The sequence below is a fragment of the Cyprinodon variegatus genome, unplaced genomic scaffold (genome assembly GCF_000732505.1).
Source record: "Cyprinodon variegatus isolate N-32 unplaced genomic scaffold, C_variegatus-1.0 Scaffold333, whole genome shotgun sequence".
Lineage (NCBI taxonomy): Eukaryota > Metazoa > Chordata > Actinopteri > Cyprinodontiformes > Cyprinodontidae > Cyprinodon > Cyprinodon variegatus.
In genome coordinates this window covers 791047-814477 of record NW_015150786.1, presented here as the reverse complement: position 1 = coordinate 814477, position 23431 = coordinate 791047, and the positions used below count along the sequence as shown (strand labels likewise).

Here is a 23431-nt window from a genome sequence, read left to right as displayed (position 1 = left end):
TTTCAGTGAAGAGCACAAAGCCAAGGGCAACTTTGAGAGCAGTGAGGTGCCAACAATTACTTTTCTCTCCCTTTTTTCTGTGCTTTACACACACACATACGCAAACACACACACACAAAGCTGTTATAAACAAACAGGAAGTGTACGTGACAAATAAACTGAATTACAGCAAAGCATTTACATTTAAAGATTCTGACACTATACTTGTAAAGCATGGGAAGACATATAATACCTAAAAAAAAAAAGACACTGAACAATGCAAGATTATGTCTCCCTGGTCCACAGATTAACATACTTAACTTTGTGCACTTTACAAGTCAAGGAGAAATAAAAAAGCACCAAGCTTGCAGGTTGTTTTTCATTTGTCAGCAAGTCTGTATGCTAATTTTATTAATCAACACACCAGTCGCCTTCCAGGAACCCAACCTCTTTGTGCAATTTGAGGGGTAAAAATATGTCATTATAAAACAAGGAGTGAAAACCACCGCAAAGACAACATGGACAAGAAGGAAGGTGTTTTCTGTGGGAGCTAAAGTAAGAGCAGCATGTGAACTATGCTGCAGTCAATACTCAATAAACTGTAGCTTAGTGCTTCATTACAAACACTGATGTGAGAAAATACAAAATATTTTTGAATAATAAAAATATTTAAATTTTTTTTTGCATTGCATCTAAGCAGAAAGATATATCGAATTGCCTTTAGAACAAGGAAAAGGAAATAGTTGGACGCAGCACTTTGAAGGTTATTATATTTCCATGACCTGCAGTAATCTGCACGCAAAGAAAATACATTTGACAACTAGAATGACCCCCCACCCCCACCATCACTTGATGCCCAAACTTGAAATGGATCTCAGTAACAGAGAGCTGTATGGATGTTTTGGAGAAGACAGCTGGGAAAGCACACGTCATCATTGTAGTAGCAGAGAATAATATGCAAATACCAACATTTTGTTTTATCATCCAGAATCAAATTCTACTGCCACTAACTGTCAAAGTATATAAAAAAAAGGAATAATAGTTTTTTAAAAATCAATTGACCACTTTAACTTTTTTTTTCTTAAAAATATTCAAAGATTTAAGCAGTTTTAATCTAAACTGAACTCCATGTTAGATTGCTATCATGGCATTATTCATATCTGTAACAACGTGGATGCAATATTTGGTAGGCTATTTCAAGTGCCATCTATCAGTAATAATATATTTAGACATTTGCTTGAGCTTTCATTGCCCTTGATCCCAGAAGGTGATACAGAGCTCAGTAAATGAGGTAGCAAGGCAGGAATCCTCATTAAATGTATCTTTACAGTCTTTTTAAACAAAAGAATATTACGTTTAACTCATAAATGGCATTCCACATGCATCAAATCATATGAAAAAGAACTGTATTTCCATCTTTCTGTTCGAAGAATATATTTTATGAGATTTAAACTATTTTTATAGGTTATTGAAGGGATGGGGCGGTTCAAGATTCTCACAGTATGATAGAATTGAGGGAAAATGCCACATTTTTACAACTTTGAGGCATTTATACAAAAACTCAAGAACATGTGTAACATGGTCGACTTGGTTTTACAGATAAGGACTATAATGTCAATATTTTTGCTGTTCTGCTCTTTTTAAAAATTTAAGTACACCAAGTTGATGGGTAATTGGTAAGGCTGCCTGCTCAGGTAGCGTTCTGGTCAGCTTCCTTACAGTAAACTGCAGCTTGAGTCCAGCAGACTTTTTTAAACAAGGCGACAAATTATATTAATTTTTTTTTTTAAATACAAATGTTATGTATAATAAAACATTTTCACCAACATACAACTGTTTATAAGGAGAAAAAAATACCAAAACTGGTGGTTTCCATTTTTTTTTTTTTTATTGCACTTTCCAAAATGTTTGTGTGTTGTGTATGGGCATGCTAAGGCCTAGGTGGTCACCTGCAGGAGGTATGATCCCAGCGTGCATCAGACCGCCGTGAGACAGCATGTGGTGCGTCCCGCCCTCAGTCACACTCTGCAGCCTCTTGGGCGGTCGTCCAGGCCTCGAGCTGCAAGAGGCAAACAGGCTAGTGTTAGTCATTAGGCAGTCCATGCTGAGGCTATGATGGGTGGCCCAGTCTCACTAAAGTGTCCTTCAGTCTGTAAACCTCTGATCCTGCTGAAGCGTCAACAAGCAAAAACACTGAAACATGAGCGCCTCCAGGAAGGCTGCTGCACAGCAAATCTGACCTCCCTGTGGATACGAGCAAGCAGAAAAGGAGTTTCCCTATGGCCTCCATAAAGCACCTCATTACCGTTCAGCTTACTCATTCATTTGTTTGCTTATTAAATGCGCTCGCCCGCCTCCTTCCCCTTCAGTCCTCTCCTCCTTCAGCCATTTATTTCCTCTTTTCCCGCCGTGTCACAAATATCCAAAACAACAGCTGTACTTTACAGGCAGATACGAGGTTTGATGAAACATGTGCATGATCAATCCATCCTGGAGGAAGTATTTGCAAAGCTGTCAGACATCACCAGGGCTCTGACTAAACGGTGTGAATGTACTGACAGTGGAAATGACACGGGCCACATCAGGCTTAATGACAACCAGCGTACCTCATCACCGCTCACAGCAGCTTGACACAACACCAATCTGTGTGTCTGTCTAGTGGGTGCATGCTTTTAAAAGACAAGGAGCAGAAGAAGGAGAAGGAAGGCGATTGGGAGAGCATGATGGGAGCAAGGAAATCTGGGAGAACTAAAAGGTTAAAGAGGAGTAAAGTGTGACAGAAAGATGAAGAGGGACATAAAAACAGAAAGTGCACAAACGTAGAAAAAAAGGCAAGAGAGAGGGTTGTTGGTGGCGATGGGTGGGGGTAAGCAGAGATAGACTAGAAGCAGCAGCTTCCTAGCGTGGGGTGTCTTTGAGCAGATTTTAATTAGAATCTAATCCAGCCGTCATTAAGGCCCCATAAACGAAGCTGTCAGTCAGGAGATTAATGGCGCCTCATTTGCATGTTGCATATAATTCATCAATTACCCAGCAGAAAGGACCAATCCCCTGTTGACACACCCACTGGCTGTGAGGGGGTAGATGAAGAGACACAAAAAGACAGGGAGAAAGAATGTGTAGCCACAAACTGTGAGAGAAATACAGGTAGCTTGTACGTGTGTGTGGATGTGTGTGTGAATGTGTGTGTGCAAAGTGTTCAAAGGTTAATTTGATGAGCCGATGAGCTCCACAGTTCCTGCCCTCGGTTTTAATGAGTTGTTATTATTGTCTCTTATTATAGGCGCAGACCGACTGGGATGTGACAGCTGACATCAGATATCTCCCAGAAACACACACCCACACTCACACCACCAGATACACACCGATCGACACACACAGATGCATGTAAATATGGTCAGAAAAAATAAAATAAAAGAGGGACCAATCTGAGTACTGTGGCTGAAGTCTGTAAAGCTTTGACCTGCTCATAACAATTAGAAACTGTAAGAACACTCAATACTTATTTGTTGAGTGTTGTCAATATTCAATATGAAGAGTTTTATTACTTTAAAATAGACTAAATCATTGCAAAGCCTCTTAAGCATGGCTTAGTATTTCTAACTGTAAAGCCTCTGGCAGAATTGCACCAATTCGGCTTGTCTCGGCCGATACCATTCTGTCGTTTTGTTTAAACGCTTGATGTGACAATCTTCATCTGTTCTGATTTTATCACTGGAAGGACTATAACCATAAGACAAGTGAAAATAAATCTGCAGCACGGTTTATAGTCGAAAAAGAAGCTTTGAATTAAACAAATATAATATTAACCACAAATATGCATTAAAGCATAACCTTCATAAGATTTTAATTATGAAAAATACTTTCTTTGTCTCCTAGATAATGAATAAATGCATGCTGTTCTTTGATATGTTTATTGGCAGAAAATAGTGGTATTCCTAGTTTTTTTTCCTTTAATCAATAGCATCATGAATATTCTATTTTACCAGTATTTGACCTGTCGGTTATGATTGCAGCCTTGCGAGAGCAAATTTGTCAATTTCAATGTTAAGATAATAGATTGGAGTATCTCTGCTCCAGAGCATGCTCCCTAAAAAAATGCAGACATTTCTCTGAGATTTCAAGACAACTACTAACCGTGCTAAACCCAGGAGGTTCTATAAGAAAATAAACACACATTCAGCCTCACTGGTGTCGGCTGTATTCTATTTTGTCTCTCTCCTTGCATGAAAGCAAAATATCTCCCACGTCAGGTATGAATTGACATTACCTAGCTCTCAGTTTCAATTTGGACCCAGAAAAAAACAATCGTAAACTAAACAAAGAAAAGCAGCCTATCAACATCCCCAAATCAGAACCAAAAAAAAAAAAGAGAGGAAGGTCTTTAATTTCTATCTAGTTCCCAGGAGTCTGAGATGTACAGAAACTGCTGGCTCCTCTGCAACGGATTTCAAATCTACAGTATGGGTCAAATATGCATTTTTTTTATTTAATTTTTATTACTTAACTTGTTCTTTCCTTGTTTTATAATATGATGTTTACAATTTTGATATACTACTTTGATATTTCAATGTGTTTTAATGTATTTTTCCACAAGTGTCTGTTCCTTAATTTTCCAAACAAGTATTTTAAATAACCTGTGTTTAAAAACTGCTACAAAAATAAGGTTACCATGCCCAGATTTGAATTGGAATTCTATAAAATGGGCAATTTAAACACCTTAGTATGCCTGAAAATAGCCCTTTTTTTTAGGTTTCTGAGAGTCTTTGGACCTCAGTCAGAAGTTTTCAAAGTAAAACTTTTTTGCTTAGAACATTATAGTTAAAAAGCTTTCGTTGGTTAGAAAATAAAAATTGTATTATGTAGATTTTGTTGTGCAATTTCACGCGTGGAATCTTAATGAAAAAGCAGACTTGGGTATCTGAGTCTTTAACCGGGGACATAAAGTTGTGATTGCGTGTGTTGCTGTGAAATTACTATATTTGTTTTCAGCAGCATTCCGACCTCAACAAAAGCAGGAAATGTATTTTTGGGCTTCATGTTTGGAGGTAAAGCAACACAGTTGGACAGGAACTGATGTTGAAACATGTCAAATTCACACAAACAGATGCAGAAGTGAAGATCAGCAGGGGGAAATAAAACACACACAGACCAAAGCCTGACTTGTTTTTTACTGCAGCCGCTTCCCTTTCCCTTACTACTGTTTATTTGCACTCACTAATTAATGGCCTGTGTGTGTGTGTGTGTGTGTGTGTGTGTGTGTGTAGATTTGTGGGTGGGTGCGTTGTCTGCGCCTTTGTATATGTTGCATTTTTAAGGGGCATAAAGAACTGGAACCTAATTTTGTGTTTAGTCTGCAAGTGCGTTGATACATCAAAGTGACCCACGGAGGGAGGTCCTATGTGTGTACTGCGCACATGTGTGTGTTTGTGAGAGGTTGGAGAGCACCGGTTCCCTGAGGTAGGATTAATGAAAAAGCCTTTCATGGAAAAGTCATCAAGCTGAGGGGATGGAATGAGGGAGGGGAGGGGGGGGGCTGAAGAGAGAAAACAGTTCATTGTGTGTGTGTGGAGGAGGGGGTGTATGGCTTATGACCTCTTTGTCTCAAACTTTAATTAAAATCTCACCCAGACGTCCTCCTTCATGCCAACACTGTGGCCACACATGCACACACACATTTTTTTTTTTAAAGGGTTACAAAAGTAACCTGCACATCGAGTTCTGCCCTCTGAGCTTCTCCAGGGTGTATTACCTGAAACATGAAACGCCAAACATGGCAGCTGGAGCTTAGCACAGGTGGAATAGAAACAAACCACAACAAAGATGACAGATCTTCCTGCTCTTGCACACACACACACACAGAGTCAAGAAAAGTAATGAAAGAAGAGGAAGTGTTACAGTCAAAACAGTGGAACAGCTACTGGGTTGGAGGGACTGAGGTGGTGATAGGTAGCAGCTGTGTGTTTATGTGAGAGAAGGGGGAGAAAATAAAAAGGGAGAACTTGCTCAAACAGGATTTTGTTTGGAATACATTAGCAGCGGTTTACAGCTCCCATCCTTTCAATCTGTGTTTATCACAGGGGTTTGTATTCGCAGTCACGGTCCGGTTTGATAAATCATAACGTCGTCACCGCTCGCTGGAAGACTTATGTTACAGGTTTGGAGCGAAGAGAGGGAGAGATTTATATTGTGATGAATGAAAAAAATAGCTCAGTGAGCCGTTCTCATTAGCCTGGGTGATGTCATGAAAGAAGCTCAAGCGGGACGATTGATCTTGGCGAAAAATCTGATCTCCTACAGTGATACAGCGGTGCATTCCTTTACTGCATTCCAGGGTCAGGACGATGTCAGGACAGCGTGTGTGTATGTGTCTGAAAGCCTGAAACAGGAAGAGACACAGAGAGACCCCTCTGTGATCATTGCACCCATTTCTATAAAACATCAAAAGAGCGTGGAGGTTAGAGTTGAGCCTGACTTAAACTCATCTGAACTCTGACTGGGCCCCAACATTACAGAAGACACTCTCTGAACACTTCCTGTCAACTTGCACGGCCGAACTTTACCAATGAGAAACAGAAAACAGCTGTTGGCTTGTTTTTTGCTTTTTTTAATGGACAACTTTGTCGCCATCCGTTTTCCAAAACTCTCTCATTTAGGACATAGACTTGGAATCCTGAGGTTGTGAGTTAGAAACCCATCCCCACAAACTGCCACTCTGGGTCTCTGAACAAGACCCTTAAGCCCTGATTGCTCCCAGGATGCCCCACGATTCTTGGGGAGCAATCAGGCACCCAATACTACCTAGGAGAAAATTTGTCCAATGTGACATCCATAAAGTTAATTTCTTTTAAATTATTATTATTTTTATCATTTTCTGCAGCATAACCTTAAATTGCAAAATGTAGAAAAATGCATTAATCTGAGTCTTAAAAAAATGCACAAATAATAAAAAACCCTGCTGTTAATACTTTGCACAAGCCTTATTTGCCAATGAGACAGCACACATTCTTCTATAACTTTCAGAAGGTTGGTGAATAAAGAAGGGAGGAGCTTTAATCTTTGCACTGTTTCTCTGGATCACCCAGGGTCATGGATTCTGTCATACTCTTTTCTCTTCGGCTCATCCTATAAATTTGCTACAGGATTCAGGTCTGGTGAATGAGATGGCCACAGAAAAAAGTTAATTTTGAGTCTGGGAAATCATTCCTACATTTATTTAGCAATATGTTTTGGATCACAGCCCTGCTAATGATGACCCATTTTTGATTCCTGGCAAAGGCAATCAGATATTTACTCAAAAAGTCCTGGTATTTAATGCACTGATGAAGTTATAAACTTTATAATAATCACGTAATGAGCAGTGGGGATGAGGCACTTTTTTATTTGTGAGGGATATGTTTCACACCAAATTCACTCAGCATTTAGCAATCTTAAAATGTTAAAATTTCAGATGTAGGACAGAAATCTATTCTATTTTATTTTATTTTTTTTTTAATGCCACTCAGATTTTTGGGGGGAATATTAAATATTGTAGTAAAAACTGGAGTTCTTTGGGATAATTATATTCTCCAATTTATCGTATTAAAAAAAAACGAAAATAAATGGTACAGCTAACATGATAACTTCAAACTACTTCTTTTATTCAATCAATATATTTAGAAGTATGATTAGATGAATAAAATATCATTGCGCCACTTAATTTAACTACTTCACAGAAATAGCAGATTCGATAGTGAGTTGCTATTTTTGTGACTGACTGTATGCAGACAGGCGTATTTCCCAATATAACAATTACAACGGGTTAATAATTTTTTTATATCTATAGGTAATACACAATATACCAACATTACCAATGGTATTGGATGATTTTAGTACCTTTTAAACATAACGGTATCAGTCTTAAAAGTAAAAGTGGGCCCATATTGAAAACAGATATTTGTATCCATCTAATTGCTGTTTTTTTTTTTTTTTTTTCGGGAAGCAGAGGAGAGGGGATCGGCCATGTTTAATCATGTGACACTGACTTCTCAAGGTATTTAACTGAAGCAGAGAAGTGATGTCGGCACTGCAGTTGATTTTTCAACTGTGTCCAAAGGGTAAGGAAATATATAATTCCTTTAAATATCAGTTATGGCCGTAATAGCAATATGAATAACATGTATTTATAAAATCTTAGATTTCCATATCTCTACTATTCAATTAATACTTTTACAACAACAAAATGGAATATTATGATACATTTCGAGGTCTGTTTCATCTCTAAACAAAAGTTCATTAACTACCAATCTGATGTTCTTTAGAAGATCTCATTAATTCAAAGAAAAATGTATTATAAATGTTAAAAATCAATTTTGGTGAAGAGGATCTTTTTAGACTTTTTTTTTTTGTGCAACCTCAATAAAACTTTATTAAATTGTAAGGCTTCCTGCACATCCTTATACCCAACAAAGCTGTCAGCTGCATCATGGCTGCATCTTTTTCAGCAAACTTTACCTTAGCGAAAACAGCATCAAAGGAAATCCTGGGAATGTTTTACGTCTTTTGACAAAACAACATTTATCTCCACTGTTGCAGGCTCAAATCTTAGCAGTCATGATAGTCTTATTTCATTTTATCTGTTTATAACTTAACTTTTACAAAACTATCTTGTGTGGAAAAGATTAATAAGCTCAAATGGAGAACCCATGTGTCGCCATTAAGACAATGTTCTGTAAAAAGAAATAGATCTGGTTTCTCAGTACATTACAACACATTTTTATGTAACACATGGGAGGGGAGCTTTTTCTTTAACACCACATACACAATGTCTACATACAGGGGTCATCAATACACCTAGTTTGACCCAAGTAGGTTTGTTTGATGTGCTCTCCAAATGAAGAATGGAACTGTTCCTTTTGTGTGGGGGGTAGAAAAGCAAAGGACGACAGATCGGATTGCCTCCTGCACGCCAAGTTCCCTCGGTGGAACTAATGTCATTTAGAGGCGAAGCCTGCAGACTCACAGGCGTGACGGCGCGAGTTGGTGCACGCTGCCAGACAACGTGGACAGATCGTGTGCCTCTCCGTCACCTATGCATGAATTATAACTTGAGAGGTAGAAGTCGGCCCTTATCCTTGGTTTTATGAGTCGGTGGTTGGGGTGTGTTGAAGATAAGTTGGAAAAACAAAAGAGCATAAAATGTTCATTAAATTATATTCTGTTTAAATGTTAAAAAAATTAATGATTAAACAAGTAGTTAAAAACATGCAGGGAAACTATCAGCCATACCTTTTATGTCCTTTCCAAGTCTGTACACTTAACTAGAAAATAATAAGTGATGTCCATCTTAATCAGTAACAGAAACCTGAGCGAGCCTGTCAGAAATCAACTTTCAGAGACCTTGTTGAAACTTTTAGGTTTACTTAACCCTCCTTTCTCCCTTAACAAGAACCATCAAGTCCCACTTTTTACCTGCTACTGTATGTTTCTTCATCCACACAAGGGATCACTTAAAAACCCCTAATGCAACTAGGAAGGGTTTGGGAGGGGGATACTGATCCTAATGGCTACTGCAACACATGTGAAGCCCTCAGACAAAGAATCAGGCGAGTTGTTTGAAGATTTGAGACGAGTGATGTTTTCAGATCTCATTAACTAAAGGCTGTTTGAGAGTTGTGCGGATAATTAGAGACGGCAGAGGCTGTGAGTTTTCACTACGTTGTATAACAAACGCTCCCATTAACACCAGACACAGGAAGGAATCCCCAAGCAACCAGAAGAAGATGTATCCGGATTTCTGTCTTGGTTTGAGGGCTGCAAAAGCTTAAGCGTGGGTTTTAATCCAAAAGTTCAATCTTGTATTAAAACTTCTTGTTTTGGTTGGTGAGACAACATTTAAAGAAATAAGGCAGAATTCGGCACATCTCCTGTGTGCTCAAGTTAATGGCAGGTTTAAATTGGATCATCCATGCTCCAAGGAGCAAGGATTAATAATCAAACAATATGAATTTTCTAAACCAGAGTTAATCCACACTCCTCTATTTTTTTTTTAAGCTCATGCTGTCCCTTGCATAAGGTATGCACAACAGCTGGCACCGGGAAGTCACCAATCGCAGCCAATTTAGTCCCCCTTTATCCCAACATCTCTGCGCCGCACTGCAATTGATGACCCATGCAGTTGGTCACCACCGGAGTTCTGCAAAACACCTCATTTACATAATCGCATCATAAATACAGAGAATTCATTTAATCATCTCCTCTGTTCTGATGCTCAGGGCTAAAGAGTGCTGATATGATAAGACAGCAAGTTATTAAGAAGGGAGAGGGAGGCAGGGAAGATGCGAGAAGGAGAGAGAGTGAAGGGGATCAGCGAGTGAGTGAGTGAGTGAGCTTGTCCTGATTTAAGCTGCCGCTTGGGGCCAAATGAAAATTAATTAATTTCTGTGAAGAATCAATTTCTCAGAATGACAGTGTCAGATTCAATGTGTGCAAGTGAGAGTGTGTCAAAGAGAGAGTGTGTCAGAGTGAGACAGAGATAACAGTCAGTGATAACATGACAAACTTTTGAGAGTGTTTCTTTTTTTCTTGTTAGGATTACTAAAATTCATTATCACCAACATCACAGCAGCCTTCAAAACGTTTATCGTCCATTAAAATGGTAATTAGCTACAGGCCTGGAAGGAGAAGAAGTAAGGCATGGGCCAGATATCAGCATTGAGGTATGCCGAAGTTTTACAAAGTTACGCTCTTTAAATTTGCAAGGATCTCCCCAATTGCTGTAGCTTAAAGTTCTGTTAATGATGCCAGTGAAAAGGGTTTAGTTGCAACACAAATTCCCCCATACCACCTGTTGCTGTATGCTGCCGGTCAGCTGGCTGAAACAAGACCACTATAATTCCTAAGTAGGCTTACAAGAAAGAGAAGCTTATTTGGGGAGATTTCCGCTCGGGGAAAAAAAGGAATGGTAAGAAACATTTATGAAGCATCAATCATCTATCTTATTAAAGATAAATCTGTCTTGGAATTACAGTTGCTTATGAGAAGGATCTGAAAACGGTTAAAAAAAGAAAGGAACTGGACCTCAATCAATTGATTGTTTTCTTTAGACCGTTTAGGATTTTTCATGTCCTGGTTGACTGAAAACCTTGACAGCATAAGCTTAAGGAAAAGGGCAAATATCATCCAAAATAAATTATCAAGAAAATAATTAGTCAACCTACTACTACTACTACTTAGTATATAATCTCTTATAGTAACCAACAACACAGGGTTTAGAAGAACAGCTGTTCTATTAGAGACCTGTTGATAATGTGTGAGCTTTACAGTTTAGGGCACTAATTACTTTTAATAGGATTAAGCTCTACACAGTGATAGCTTTAAACCCAAAAACGACCAGGATGATACATAAATATCACAAAATGCTAGTACAATTTGAATAACATTTCACCTTGGCATCCTATAAGGCAGCTGAATAGAGACTGGAGCCAAAAACAGATAGCCTAAGTTATTAAACAACTATAATCAGCCTGTTACAATAGTCTGATTCTGTAAAGTGTAGGAAGAAACAGATACTACTGCAGACAGCAGGAGTTTATTGTCAATATTTGCTTAGACTTGTCTAAAACTAACTCTAATGTCAATGCATATGGAAGAGATAACATTTTCCAACCAATATGAAATTCATCATCGCTGCAGTTTGATCATGTTTTGCATTTGCATGGGAAAATAGTAAAGCTGGAATTTTACAAAGGGTTATTTTACTGTAAGAACCTAATGCTGGTTCCTTGCTCTTTTTAATGCATTTACCAAAACTGAGCTTAAATGGTCCTACAGTAAGTTTATGATCAACCTACCTTTAAAAGAACACATTCAAGCATTTTTCACGAAAAACTTAATTTACATCAAAATAAACCTGCTGAGCGCAATAGGGGAAAAAATCATAATTTATTTTCCTAATATTTGGGTTTGTTTTGCTTATGCACTTCCTAAAAGTAAGGTTGGTTTCTAAACTAGAATGAGTGCATCAGTACCGGTGAAAGCAGCAGCTGTGGGTCAGCTCACCTTGCGTTGGTGCAGTCGTTAAAAAGCGTCTCGAAGTCCTGCCTGGAGATGAGCTTGCAGCGGTTCACCCCGGGCTGGATGGCCCCCAGCCCCCGCAGCACGCGGACCTGCTCCACGTTGCACACCACCGGGGTAATGTCCAGCCGCTTCAGCTTGGTGTAGACGGTGTGCAGCCCTCCGACCAGGTGCTTGAGGAACACATCGAAAGCCTGCGGCAGGCAGATGAGCTCCGTGCCTTTGACCGTGAACGAGGCCAGCTTGGCACCTTTCACCTCTACAAGCTTGCACTCGTTGTTCTGCGGCGTGCTCTCCACGGGCGAAGCGGTGGCGTACACTGGTTTGGCCCCGGCGGATAGCACCGCGCCTCCGCTCTTCAGCGGGGTCCCGTTGGGCAGCAGGAGGTCCGCCCGGAACTGGTGGAGCAGCGCCGGGTGCGCCACCGGCGGCGCCGGGGAGGACGCAGCGGAGGTGGCCGCGGGTGGCGGAGAGTTGGTGGCCGGAGAGACGGAGCTCGGTACCTGGTGGTGTCCTAGTGGAGCTGCGGGAAGCAGAGTCGGAGTGGCAGGACTTGCCATGGTGGTCATTGTCGGAAAAAAGGAGCGCTAAAAAAAAGTTGTGTCAACTATTTAGAGAAGGAAGTTTGCGTGCGTAAAGAGCGCATCGGGCGTCCCTGGGAGGAGAGGGGAACAACAGGAGGAGAGACGGTCCTGGTGTGGAAACAGAGATCACATTATTGAATCAGAGTGAGCGGAGGCTTGGCTCACTGTGGAGATGCTACTGTCACATTATCATAAGGAGGAGGAGCCAGGGCTGATTCTTAGACAGGAGAGGGGGAGAGAGAGCAAAGATTAGCCTACTTAAACTTTGGATAAGCTTATTTATGAGTGCTGAAAACACACCTTCATATTAATACCTCTGATGAGACTTGACATGTTTCTGGCATACAATCTGGGGTGTTAATGGCATTTCTAAATCTCTACTTTAAGCTTTGTTTCAGATTAATAAATACATCAGGATTGGAAGTAAAATGGCTTACTTTCTAAAAACTTACGTCTATGTTTACAGTGTAGAGATCCATGTAAAAACGACAACTTTAAAACAAAACAGTTTGATCTCATAGATTATTGATTACAAATGCACCGTTAAGATCCTTGTTGTTAATTTCCAATGTCTGTATATATATATATATATATATATATATCTTTTTATCTTAGATCTTTTCAGATTTTGGTCAATGTAGTTTCATTCCCACTGACTACAACAAAAGTCTCAGTCTATTTGAGTCCAATGCAGAATTATGTTCAAAATCCTACCTATTTATTGCATGAAAGCAAATGACCCTGTCTTCTATCTAATTAATAAACTCTAAACAAAAGTGTATCTAATTCTATCTGAAATTATTCTTTACATTTTAGTTGATATAAATAAAAAAGACATTTTAATATCTGATTTAAAAAATCTAAACTTTGTTTTATCAATGGATTTCTGGGGGGAAACAGTGTTGTGTCAACTAAAACATATTTTGTAATTTTTATAAAAGATAAGAATAGAGATCGATAAAGTTTTTTTTTTTTTTGGCAAATGTTTATTTTTTGACATGACTCAAACCAATCCCAGATGTGGACTGCTAATTATTGAAATAAGTATATATATATATATTTTTTTTTTTTTTTTTTTTTTGGCTGTAGAGAGTACTGTATTCTATGTAAAGTTTACAGGAAGGGAAAATGTGCTAGAAGAAAAACTGCATGCGGAACAGGGATAACCTGTCATAAATGGGACAGATGGACAGTGGGAAGATTCAAAACTTTTAATGACAAAATACACAAACAGAACAGATAAAGAAAAGCGGGCTGCTTTGGATCAGGGGACCTGCAGCAGCTGTAGGGGGAAGGCGGAGCAACGCTCATCACTGGCACTCTGGATTTTGGAGAAACACAGGTAAGTGACCATGATAATCTGACAGAAGATGATTATCCATGTGAGTCACTTATTTGGTTCAACAGCTCATTCCATCCTCTCAATCAGCCCATGCACTGCCAACGAGATGTGGCCCTGAGCCGTCCAGAGTGTCCCTGATGCAGCAACCCCAGTGAGCAGGCAGGAGACCAATCTAGGTCAGGAAAATCCACGAGTCCATAGCCTGATCAGGGGTTCCAATCCAAACAGGGACAGACAGGTCCTGGGTTCCAGGAATCCACAGAGCGTTTAGGCAGGTTCCGAGTTTTAAGAGTCCAGCAACGAGCTCAAACAGACACGCTCAGATGGAGACTGGCGGGTCAATGGTAGTGAGGAACTGAGACAAGACATGATACCAGGATAACTGCAGAACTTTAAACTGTACTCCTCCTAGGAGCCAGATTCACGGAAATTAAAATTGGCCTCCCCCACGCGCCAGGACATGATCAGGAGACAGGAAACAAACACCACACCCTCTCAGTCCACTGGCCTCCATGGACGGGAACATGAACCATGGACTAAACAAAAACTAATCGACACAGAGAAAACATGGATAACTAATGATCTGGCCCAGATAGCTGGGGTGAACTGTATAGAAAGCAGCGGTAGCAGGTGAATAACATCAATGATAATTAGAGAGCGTGGAGGGTACGGCAGGTGAATGAAGTGAGTGAGTGATTACGACTGTGATCATGACATACCGTAACCATTCTTGGAAGGATTGTTGACAAAAAAAAAAGTTTGGCAGGCATTGTTCCAGGAAATAATTATGTCTGCAGTCAGTGCTTCAAGAATGAGCCAGATACAATAGCAGAACCAGTTTACCTTAGCTGATGAGTTAAAGAAAAGAACAGTCCAGAAACAAGAGATGACTTGTTGGCCATTTGGTCTGAATTTTGAGTGTTTATAGTTCTTTATTAGGCTGAGTTTCTGAAGCACTCACATTAGCTATAAAGCATGAAAATGAACAATCTAAATAAATATTTATCACTCTATGTGTAGTTAATCCATATTGTTTATGTGAAAGACAAGGTTCTGAGATAAGTTAACTTATTGTTGTTTAGATTTACTAAGTTTCCCCTGATAACTGCAGAAAAGCAGGTGTGGTGCCGTCTGATAATACAGACTTTTTAATTAGAAGCTCATGAAAAAGACGTCAGAAGTTAAAGAATGCAGATATTGACCAGAATATTTTTGTCAACTCTGTGTCAACAATGTGATGGCATAGTCCACCTGGATCAGCCTCCCAACCCTCTTTAACTTTACTATGAGGACAAAGAGATTTTCATTAAAGGTTTGCTGCCTTTCTCCAACTTCCACCACAGACAGACTGTGAAGAAATGCATATAGGTTTCCAATTAGTGCTTGACCTTTATGTGATTTGAGTGTTATTAATAAAAGCTTGCAAAACCAAAAGGGGGAGTATGCATCATTTGAAATTATGACTGTGTTTTTAATTTGAATGCAAGAACGCTCCTAATGAAATATAAGAGAAATCATGTACCAATTATGCCAAACTGCATCATGTCATGACGATACTTAAGCCTGGAGTTTTAAGCGAGCTCTCTTTTTCTTTGAAAGCAATCTCTGTGTTTTAAGTTTGTCAAACCTGCTCTTTGTTATATTTGGTACTTAGATGAGACAATCCAAATATCAAATATAACATGATGAGAGATCAAGCACAGAGGTCAATACGTTTTCTTGATTAACTGAGCACTTTACCTGCTCTTTGCACAGGCACTAACACATCCACGCTCCCATCATTTACATAGAGCTTGCAGTCCTTTCAAAGTGGCTTTCACGGAACATTGTGTTGATAATGATCTTCAGGGATAGACAGAGAGAGAGAGAGTCACAGATCTCCAGAGACCATCTCACCGTAAGACAAGAGGGAAGAGGATAAAACTCTGACTGTTCTCCAACTCAAAGGACTTCAACACTCTTTTTCCTCCTTTTACCCCCACCTCTCTCTCTTTCTCTCTCACTCTCTCTCTCTCTCTCGAATAAGCCCTCTTGTGTTTTTTAATTGGCAGAAATTAATCTTTAGGATGTAGATGGTAGATTTACATTCATTAAAAGTCAAGAGAGGAAGCCAGGCTTGATGCTAATCAAATCTGCTTAATTATGCTTAACATGAGTATCTCCAGGGGAAGAGAGAGAGGGGGAGACGGAGAGAGAGAGAGATAGCTAACTCGAACTTTTTACTTTTTTGCCTTTGATAACTCCTGCTGAGTATGGCCTTTTCCTCGCCAAAAAGAAATGTCACGACTCTCTTTCTCCATCTGGAAAAACACACAGATAAAGGCGTCAGTGTTAAACAGATCTATTTCATGTTGTAAGTTCCCAATGTAGAGTCTTTAATAAGAATAAAGGTGTTTTTTGTTTAACCTCTCAGGGTTATTCTTTATACATTCTAAAAATGCTTGCTTAAAATAACCATTTTAAAGTATTATGTGAGTACAGAATTGAACATTGACCAATCAAGTTTAAGCTATGAGCTTTGCCGTGCATACAGCTTAGCGTTTAAAGCAAATCATTTTTCAGCATTTCTGATTAAATTACTAGAAGTATATATTTTTTCCTCATCAAATAGACCTTAATAGGAAAAAAACAGAAAATATAAAAGTCCAATGCAGGACTTCATGAAAACTGACAGTAGTCAATGAGAAATTGTAAAGACATTTATTTTAAAGCACTTTTTAAATTAAAGGTGATTTTGTTTTGGCTTTATGAAACTATTCCAGATGAGCAGATTTTGACATATTTTTAGCAGGGCTTCTGTGTGTTTTCTGACTAACATTTTCTCTCAGGACTACAGAGAAAAGTGTTCTCAACAGGTTCAACCTTATAGGTTTGAACCAGAGAATGATTCTAGCGATCTCCAGCATGAAGAACGCTTACTTGCATGTCAAGGCTACACCGAAAACCTATAAAAGAATAAAAGTTGTCTCAAACACTTAAGCTACAATGAGTCTATTTTTCTAATTGTAGCAGCCCCTTCCTTGCTCCAGAGGGTGTCAGGTTGACTGGAGGTTTAGGTGGACCCAAATGCAGAGACAGAAGGAGTTAGAGATGAGTGTCCTTTGATTTAATGCCGATCCAATGCAATACAAGCAAAAGTTCAAAAATAACAAAATACAGAAAACAAAAAAAACAGGGGTTTTCAAGGAAAACACACATGAGGAGCAAAGAACGATGAGAAACCAGCACTGATGAACTGCAAAGGAGGATTATATGTGGGAGACAGAACCAAGAGTGGACTAATTAGTTAATTGGGAGCAGGTGTGGACAGAAGCAGCTAGAAAGGAGGCTAGGGGAAAGGAAAAGGGCGCCAGGGGGCAACAAAGAGCAACAGGGGAAAACTGGGCTTAACTGTAACTAAAGGTTAAAGGGGAATACAACTAATGACTACAAAATAAGGATTAACCAGGGGAAAACTAGAGGTTAAGAGAAGGAATAACTAACTAAAACTAGACCAAGGAATAAATAATAGCAACAATTATATAAATCTTGACAAAACAGAATAACAAAATAAAGCATAACTGAGAACCCAAAATGAAAACTTACACATAACCAAAAGGTGCAGGGTGGCAGATCATGACAGACGGTAGTTCACATCTCCACAGGCCTAAAGCAATAGCAGACTGGTTTGTTATTGTGGAGCAGCTTGGACCACAAGCTTAAAAAAAAATAAATAAATAATAAAAAAAAGCTTAATATGCTCTCATTTAATGTAAAGTGGTACACCATATCTATTATACTAAAGCTCGATTGAGCAAAAGGGTTGATGGAATAACTGCAACTTGTGATAGATGTGAAAAGTCTATTGCAAACCTTGTACTTATGTTTTGGAACTGCCCATCATTATTGCCAGGGTTCTGGTGTGTGTGTGTGTGTGTGTGTGAATTATACATCTCTTCAAGAGAGGATCTTTGTGGAGAAGCTGGTTACTCTACACAGGTGGAGCTCTTCAGTCTCATCAGAGTGCTGGGTTTTAAAGAGCAGCAGAGGCTTTATTCAGTGCTGGTTTCTTGTTGTTGTTTTGTTGCTCCATGGCTTCTCATGTATGCTTTCCTCTGATGTTTCCTAGATTTTGGTTTTCTGTATTTTTGGATTTTTGCCTCAGTTACCTGTAGAAACTCATTAAATCAGCAAAACTCATCTCTGCCTTCTCATCTCTTCATTTGGGTCCTCAAAACCTTGACTCAACCTAATAATTATATAGTTATTGGACAGAGGTTTGTACCAATTTGTCAGAAGGACTAGGTGAAAGAGATGAACCCGATGCACTCACTGCACTATATGGGACCCCCACCCTACTTGGAGATACATATTCTTTGACTTTTTTGCAGAATCTAAAAAAGATGTTCTTGCTTTTGCCAGCCTTTTGGTGAGGTGATTGTTTTCAAATGTAAATCATCTGTACCACCTTAACACACCCATTGGATTGCAGGCATCCCTAAAGTCGGTGCTCGAGGGTCGCTGTCCTGCAGGTTTTAGAGGTTTCTCTGCTTTAGCACAGCTGATTATGAAGACGGCAGTTCAGCAAAAGCCTGTTAATCAACTATTAATGTAAATCAGCTGTGCTGGAGCAAGGAAACCTCTAAAACCTGCAGGACAGCGGCCCTCGAGGCCCGACTTTGGGGATGCCTGGATTAGAGACATCCTCTATTATCTCAAATTAGAAAAAAAATCAGACTGCCATTGACCGGCAGAAAGGCAATGTTTATGAATCTATGGGGGCCATTCTTTGAGAATGGTAACAAGTCTGATATCTCACTTATTCCAGAGCCCAACACTTAAAATGGACATACTGAGCATGTATAATATGCTAACGTTGCCTGTGACTCTATCTAAGTTAATTAGCTATTTGATTATTTCTTGTATTTAACATTTGCTGTTTGTTTAGGTTGTTGTTGTTGTTTTTTTTACTGAATGTGTTGGGTGTTAATTGTTCTTACAAAAAGGAAAATGTACTTTCTCATATTTTTTTTGTATGATTTTCTTGTTTAATGGACAAAGAGAAAATAAACTTAATAACAAATGTAAGTACCTATACTAAAACCTAAAGTTCTGAACCTGGAAAAAGAAACCAGACAAATTAGATTATGACATCCCTGATAGACCTACAGCTGCTGCACATTTCATAGCAGCATCCTTTGAAGCACTACCAAAGAAGATGGTCGTTGTGCTGCTTTAAACCGAGGCCTGAATGTAGTGATGCTGTTTCCCCTGTTTTTTTTCCCAAAAACCTGGGTGATTATTTTTTCACATATTCACCAAAAATAAGTTCTTTCCCAACTTCATAAACCCAACATTTGGTATGAAGAAATAACCAAGTAGTCTTAGTGTGGAATATCTAAGGCCAGCAAGGCCTTGGATTAATCTTTTATTATGAGCACAGGTAACTGCAGTGACATAAACAAGAGGCTGATGAGTAATGTTCCACCTTTAGGAAAGCTGCCTTTAACCTTGGGTGCGAGGTCCTAAGGTAATTACATTGTGCTTTTTAGCTCATCCATCCACAATCTTGTAAGCAGCCACAAAGTGGGTTGTATTGTGCAGTGGTGTGAGGTGACTTTGTCTCAAAACAGAAGGTCACAGATTTATTCATAGAGAAATAATTTAAGAAATGATGAGAACAATAAATTAAAGTCTTAATCATGTTTTAACAGGCTTTAAGAACTTATCAATTGACCCTATTCAGCTTGATTTTGTTTTTCTTTAGGGATCCTCCTGGGCACCTATTAGCAAAGTGGTCATGACACAGCTGGACAGCAGCTTTGCAGCATTATCAATCGATTTATAAAATTTAGTAATGCTTCTGGAGTATTTTATCATTGAAGTGTTTTATTGAGGCAGTTGAAACGTATCTGTCTTCAAAACCTTGTGAGGTTCCTGTTTTTACTGAAATAATTAAGGATTTATATCTTTATAAGGATTTATATCTTCTTTCAATTTTGCAATTGCTACCTTTTCTTATGAGTATGTTTCTCCTTTAGAGATCGACTTCTTGTACTTTTACAGAATTTAACGTGGAAATCCATTCACGTACAGTAACAAGTAATCCCTGGGGATTTTGCTCAGAAAGAAAAGGGAAGAACAAAAACAGGATCTTTGTTTATGCTTAGTTTAATTGTACTTACGGCAAACTGAAAAAGATCTATCCAGGTTTTTCAGATGTCAACCACTTGTTACTTGGATTTTATGACACAAACCATCACCAAATCACATTATATTGCATTATGATGATAAACAAAATCCTTTTTAATGTAAAATGTTTTATGTGCATAAGATTTCTGCCCACTCTATTCTGAGAACCCTAAAAAAAATATGTTGTAAAAAAAAAATCCCTTTTAAATCAACTGATTTGGTTATATATTATCTGTTTGCAATTTAGTCTCTACAAGAAAATCAGTAGTTATGTGAAAGAGTTTGAGGTTAATTGGACAGCAGCAGTCAAGACTATTGAAAAGAGCAAGTTGGGTTTAGGGATAACTTTGTGTGACAGCTTAAAGAGTAAAAAAAAAAACAGTCACTTAGCTTGTATTTAGAAAAAGGTGCTTTAATCAGATCACAACAAAACTGAACTTGCCTACATGCATTTTGTGTTATTAAACTAGCTGCTGACCCCTTTGAACACATCAATCCCATGGTGGAACATGGAGCTAGCATCATTATGCAGTGAAGATGCTTCTCTTCATCAGGAATGCAAAAGCTGGTTAAAAGGTTGGAATGGGATAAAATATTCGGCACACATAGAGTCTGAAAAGGACTTAGTCTGGATTTAAGACTCTTACCTTCCAGTTGAACAACAACTTAGACAAAACAACAGTGACATAGTGCAGATCAGAGCTTATTTTTAGTCAAAGAGACATATTCTTAAAACCCTTTTGCTGTAATTGGGGTTGAAGGTTGTTCTGACCCAGGCCGAATACCCCTTTTTTTTGCTCCAGTTTTTTGTTTGTCTAACAAATCTAAAAAAAAACTAAAAAAAAAAAAAACTACACCAAAGATTCTGGTTTTAATTTGACACAATGTGGAAAACGTCCAGCTGTTGCGAAGATCATATTGTTATGCTGTCTCAGACCAAATCCACCTCTCTTTCAGAGCCTTAATCTGTTCCAGTTTTAACAGTTCATATCTATGTTGCCATGGAGCCATCATGAGCCAAAGAGACAGAGAAGATGCTCATGTTGCATCTCTGTTTGAAACCAGAACTCTGGTCCTCTCCACATGTCTGTTTTGGCCGGCGAGGAGTGGCAGCATGAGGGAAATGTGTAGGTGGTTAGATCAGCCGATGAAGTGTAAATACCACTCAATCTGTTCTCATTAGAGGAGCAAAAACATACGAATCACTTCGCCTCTATTAAAAATGCCCCAGGGTCTCCGGTTAAGAGCGTGTGTGTGTATGTGTGCCTATGCGTGGATGTGTGCTCACACATGTGATCGTGTGAAACATGGGGAGGTGGTGGTGACAGAATGATGTTTTGACATTTGTGTCTGCAGTGAGGATCTGAAATGCCACCACCATCAATGCTGCTTAATTCTCAGAAACAAACTCTTAATCTGAACAGACAATCCGTTCCGACAGCTTCTGTTATGATTCAAATCAACTTGGAGTGAGGGGTGTGTGTGTATGGGTGTGTGTGAATGAGTGAGTGAGAGAGTCTGTCATTGTGTTTTGGTATGTGATTAGGTTTCTGCGTGTGCTCGTCCTCCTGCACGCGTGCGACCAAGACATCACACATCCAATCCGCATTCCCCTATGATAATGTGGATTGATTATGGATATGATAATGAGAGGCCGGCGCGGCGTCGCGACCTTCACAAGGTCTAATTGAAACAAGCGTTGGTCCTCTGAAGCACTTATCAAGTCACACAGCACATCATTAATCACGGAGAATACAAGCTGTCAGTGTAACACACACAAAACTCTCACACATCCTCTATATTCTTTTTCTGTTTTCCAAACATACACAAATCTTCTCTTTCACACACATTCACGCACAATGTGAGCTGTCACTACAATATCCCCGGTATTGTCTTCTTTTAAGAGGACTGGACAGCTCGTCCACCCTCCATCTCTATTTTCCCTCAGAAAAGTTGAACAGTTAAACCTAAAAAAGAAAATGGAAGGAACTAGAAGAGGCTGCTTGTTAAAGTCTTTGCACAAATCTGAACAGCTGGTTCGATTTTTACCCCAAACTGGCCTAAAATTGAATAAAACCCAGGTTGTTTTACTGCCTGCTTTTATTAGGAGACAATTTAACAACCAAATGTGATTCCAATGTCTGATTAGGCCAGCATATGGTGCCTTCCTGTTAAACACAATGTGCTCGGCAGCTCAACGCCTCAGTGAGCCTCTGGAATAAACTAATAAACCTAATATCATGTTAGTCATTACATAGTCCAAGACACAAGATTCCAATCTGGTAAGAAAAAAAAAAAAGGTGGTTTCATTATTATCACAGAGAAAACTCAAGGGAGATGGCGAGCGCTGTTTTAATATTATCATCAACTTTGTAAATTGTTATTCAATTAACTGCTTTTTGTTAATGAATCCAATTAATACAATGAAACAAGGAGGAAGATATATGATAATTATGCATCTGTGCAGAGTGCAGCTAATTACATCTGTAAATCAATCAATTCTACATTAATCAGGTTGGAAAATGTCCAAAAACAACAAAGTCACTAAAAGACTTTGAAAGTTTCTTTTTAACATATTTTGATTGCCATCCCATTATCCTGTCTAATGATTGTTAACGATCCTTTGAAGAGTTTATGATCCAATTTTCTTGCTATGAATTTAATTGCGACCCAAATAGTGTCTTACGGTGTAGAAGTCTGACGGTTTTTAATCAACAGTGATGTATCAGGGAAGGCACTAACAAGGTCACAGAACTCCTCGCCGGGCAGCGACGGGTCCTGAAGCTTAATGCTTGTGGATAGAGGAGGGTCAGACACGCTTGATCGGTTAAAGAAAACCAATAGATCGATCACTTCCGTGCAGGAAGCACAGCCTCTTCTGAATGTGGATGACTGGTCCTCCATGTTGAATGCCCTGCTGCTTTTCTGGATTAGAAATCGAGAGCTGAATGATTACTTTTAGTAAGAGTTATTCTGGTCAAAATGGCAGTTTTCCGTACTCCTGGTTGATTTAGATTTAAAATAAATCCCATTCAACAAAGACATTTCTTTCTGATACAGAGACAGTCATCATGTAAAAAGACATTAAACCAACCAACTTTGGCAGAACCATTTATTATGTTACTTCCATCTTGTCAAACCTAAATAAACAAATGAAACAAACATATATCAAATATGAAATAAATGTAATATAATATTTCCACATCGAGAGGAACCAGTTGAGGTGGCTCGGCCATCTGGTAGGATGCCTCCTGGACGTCTCCCTGGTGAGGTGTTCCAGGCACGTCCCACAGGGAGGAGG

At 39.0% G+C, this 23431-nt stretch overlaps 1 protein-coding gene across 3 annotated transcripts in view; it reads right to left on the bottom strand.

Moving 5' to 3' along the window:
• LOC107091362 (dachshund homolog 1-like) overlaps positions 1-12869 on the bottom strand; it is a 32213-nt gene extending 19344 nt beyond the window's left edge. The window contains exons 1-2 of one of the 3 annotated variants that reach the window (XM_015385224.1): positions 12019-12869; positions 1929-2038 (exon numbers count right to left, since the gene is read on the bottom strand). In XM_015385224.1, coding sequence (XP_015240710.1) covers positions 1929-2038; positions 12019-12602 — 694 coding nt within the window. In that variant the 5' untranslated portion in view covers positions 12603-12869. The remainder of the gene's footprint in view (positions 1-1928; positions 2039-12018) is intronic. The other 2 variants (XM_015385223.1, XM_015385222.1) reach the window with 2 other exon arrangements.
• Between the last annotated feature and the right edge of the window lie 10562 nt (positions 12870-23431).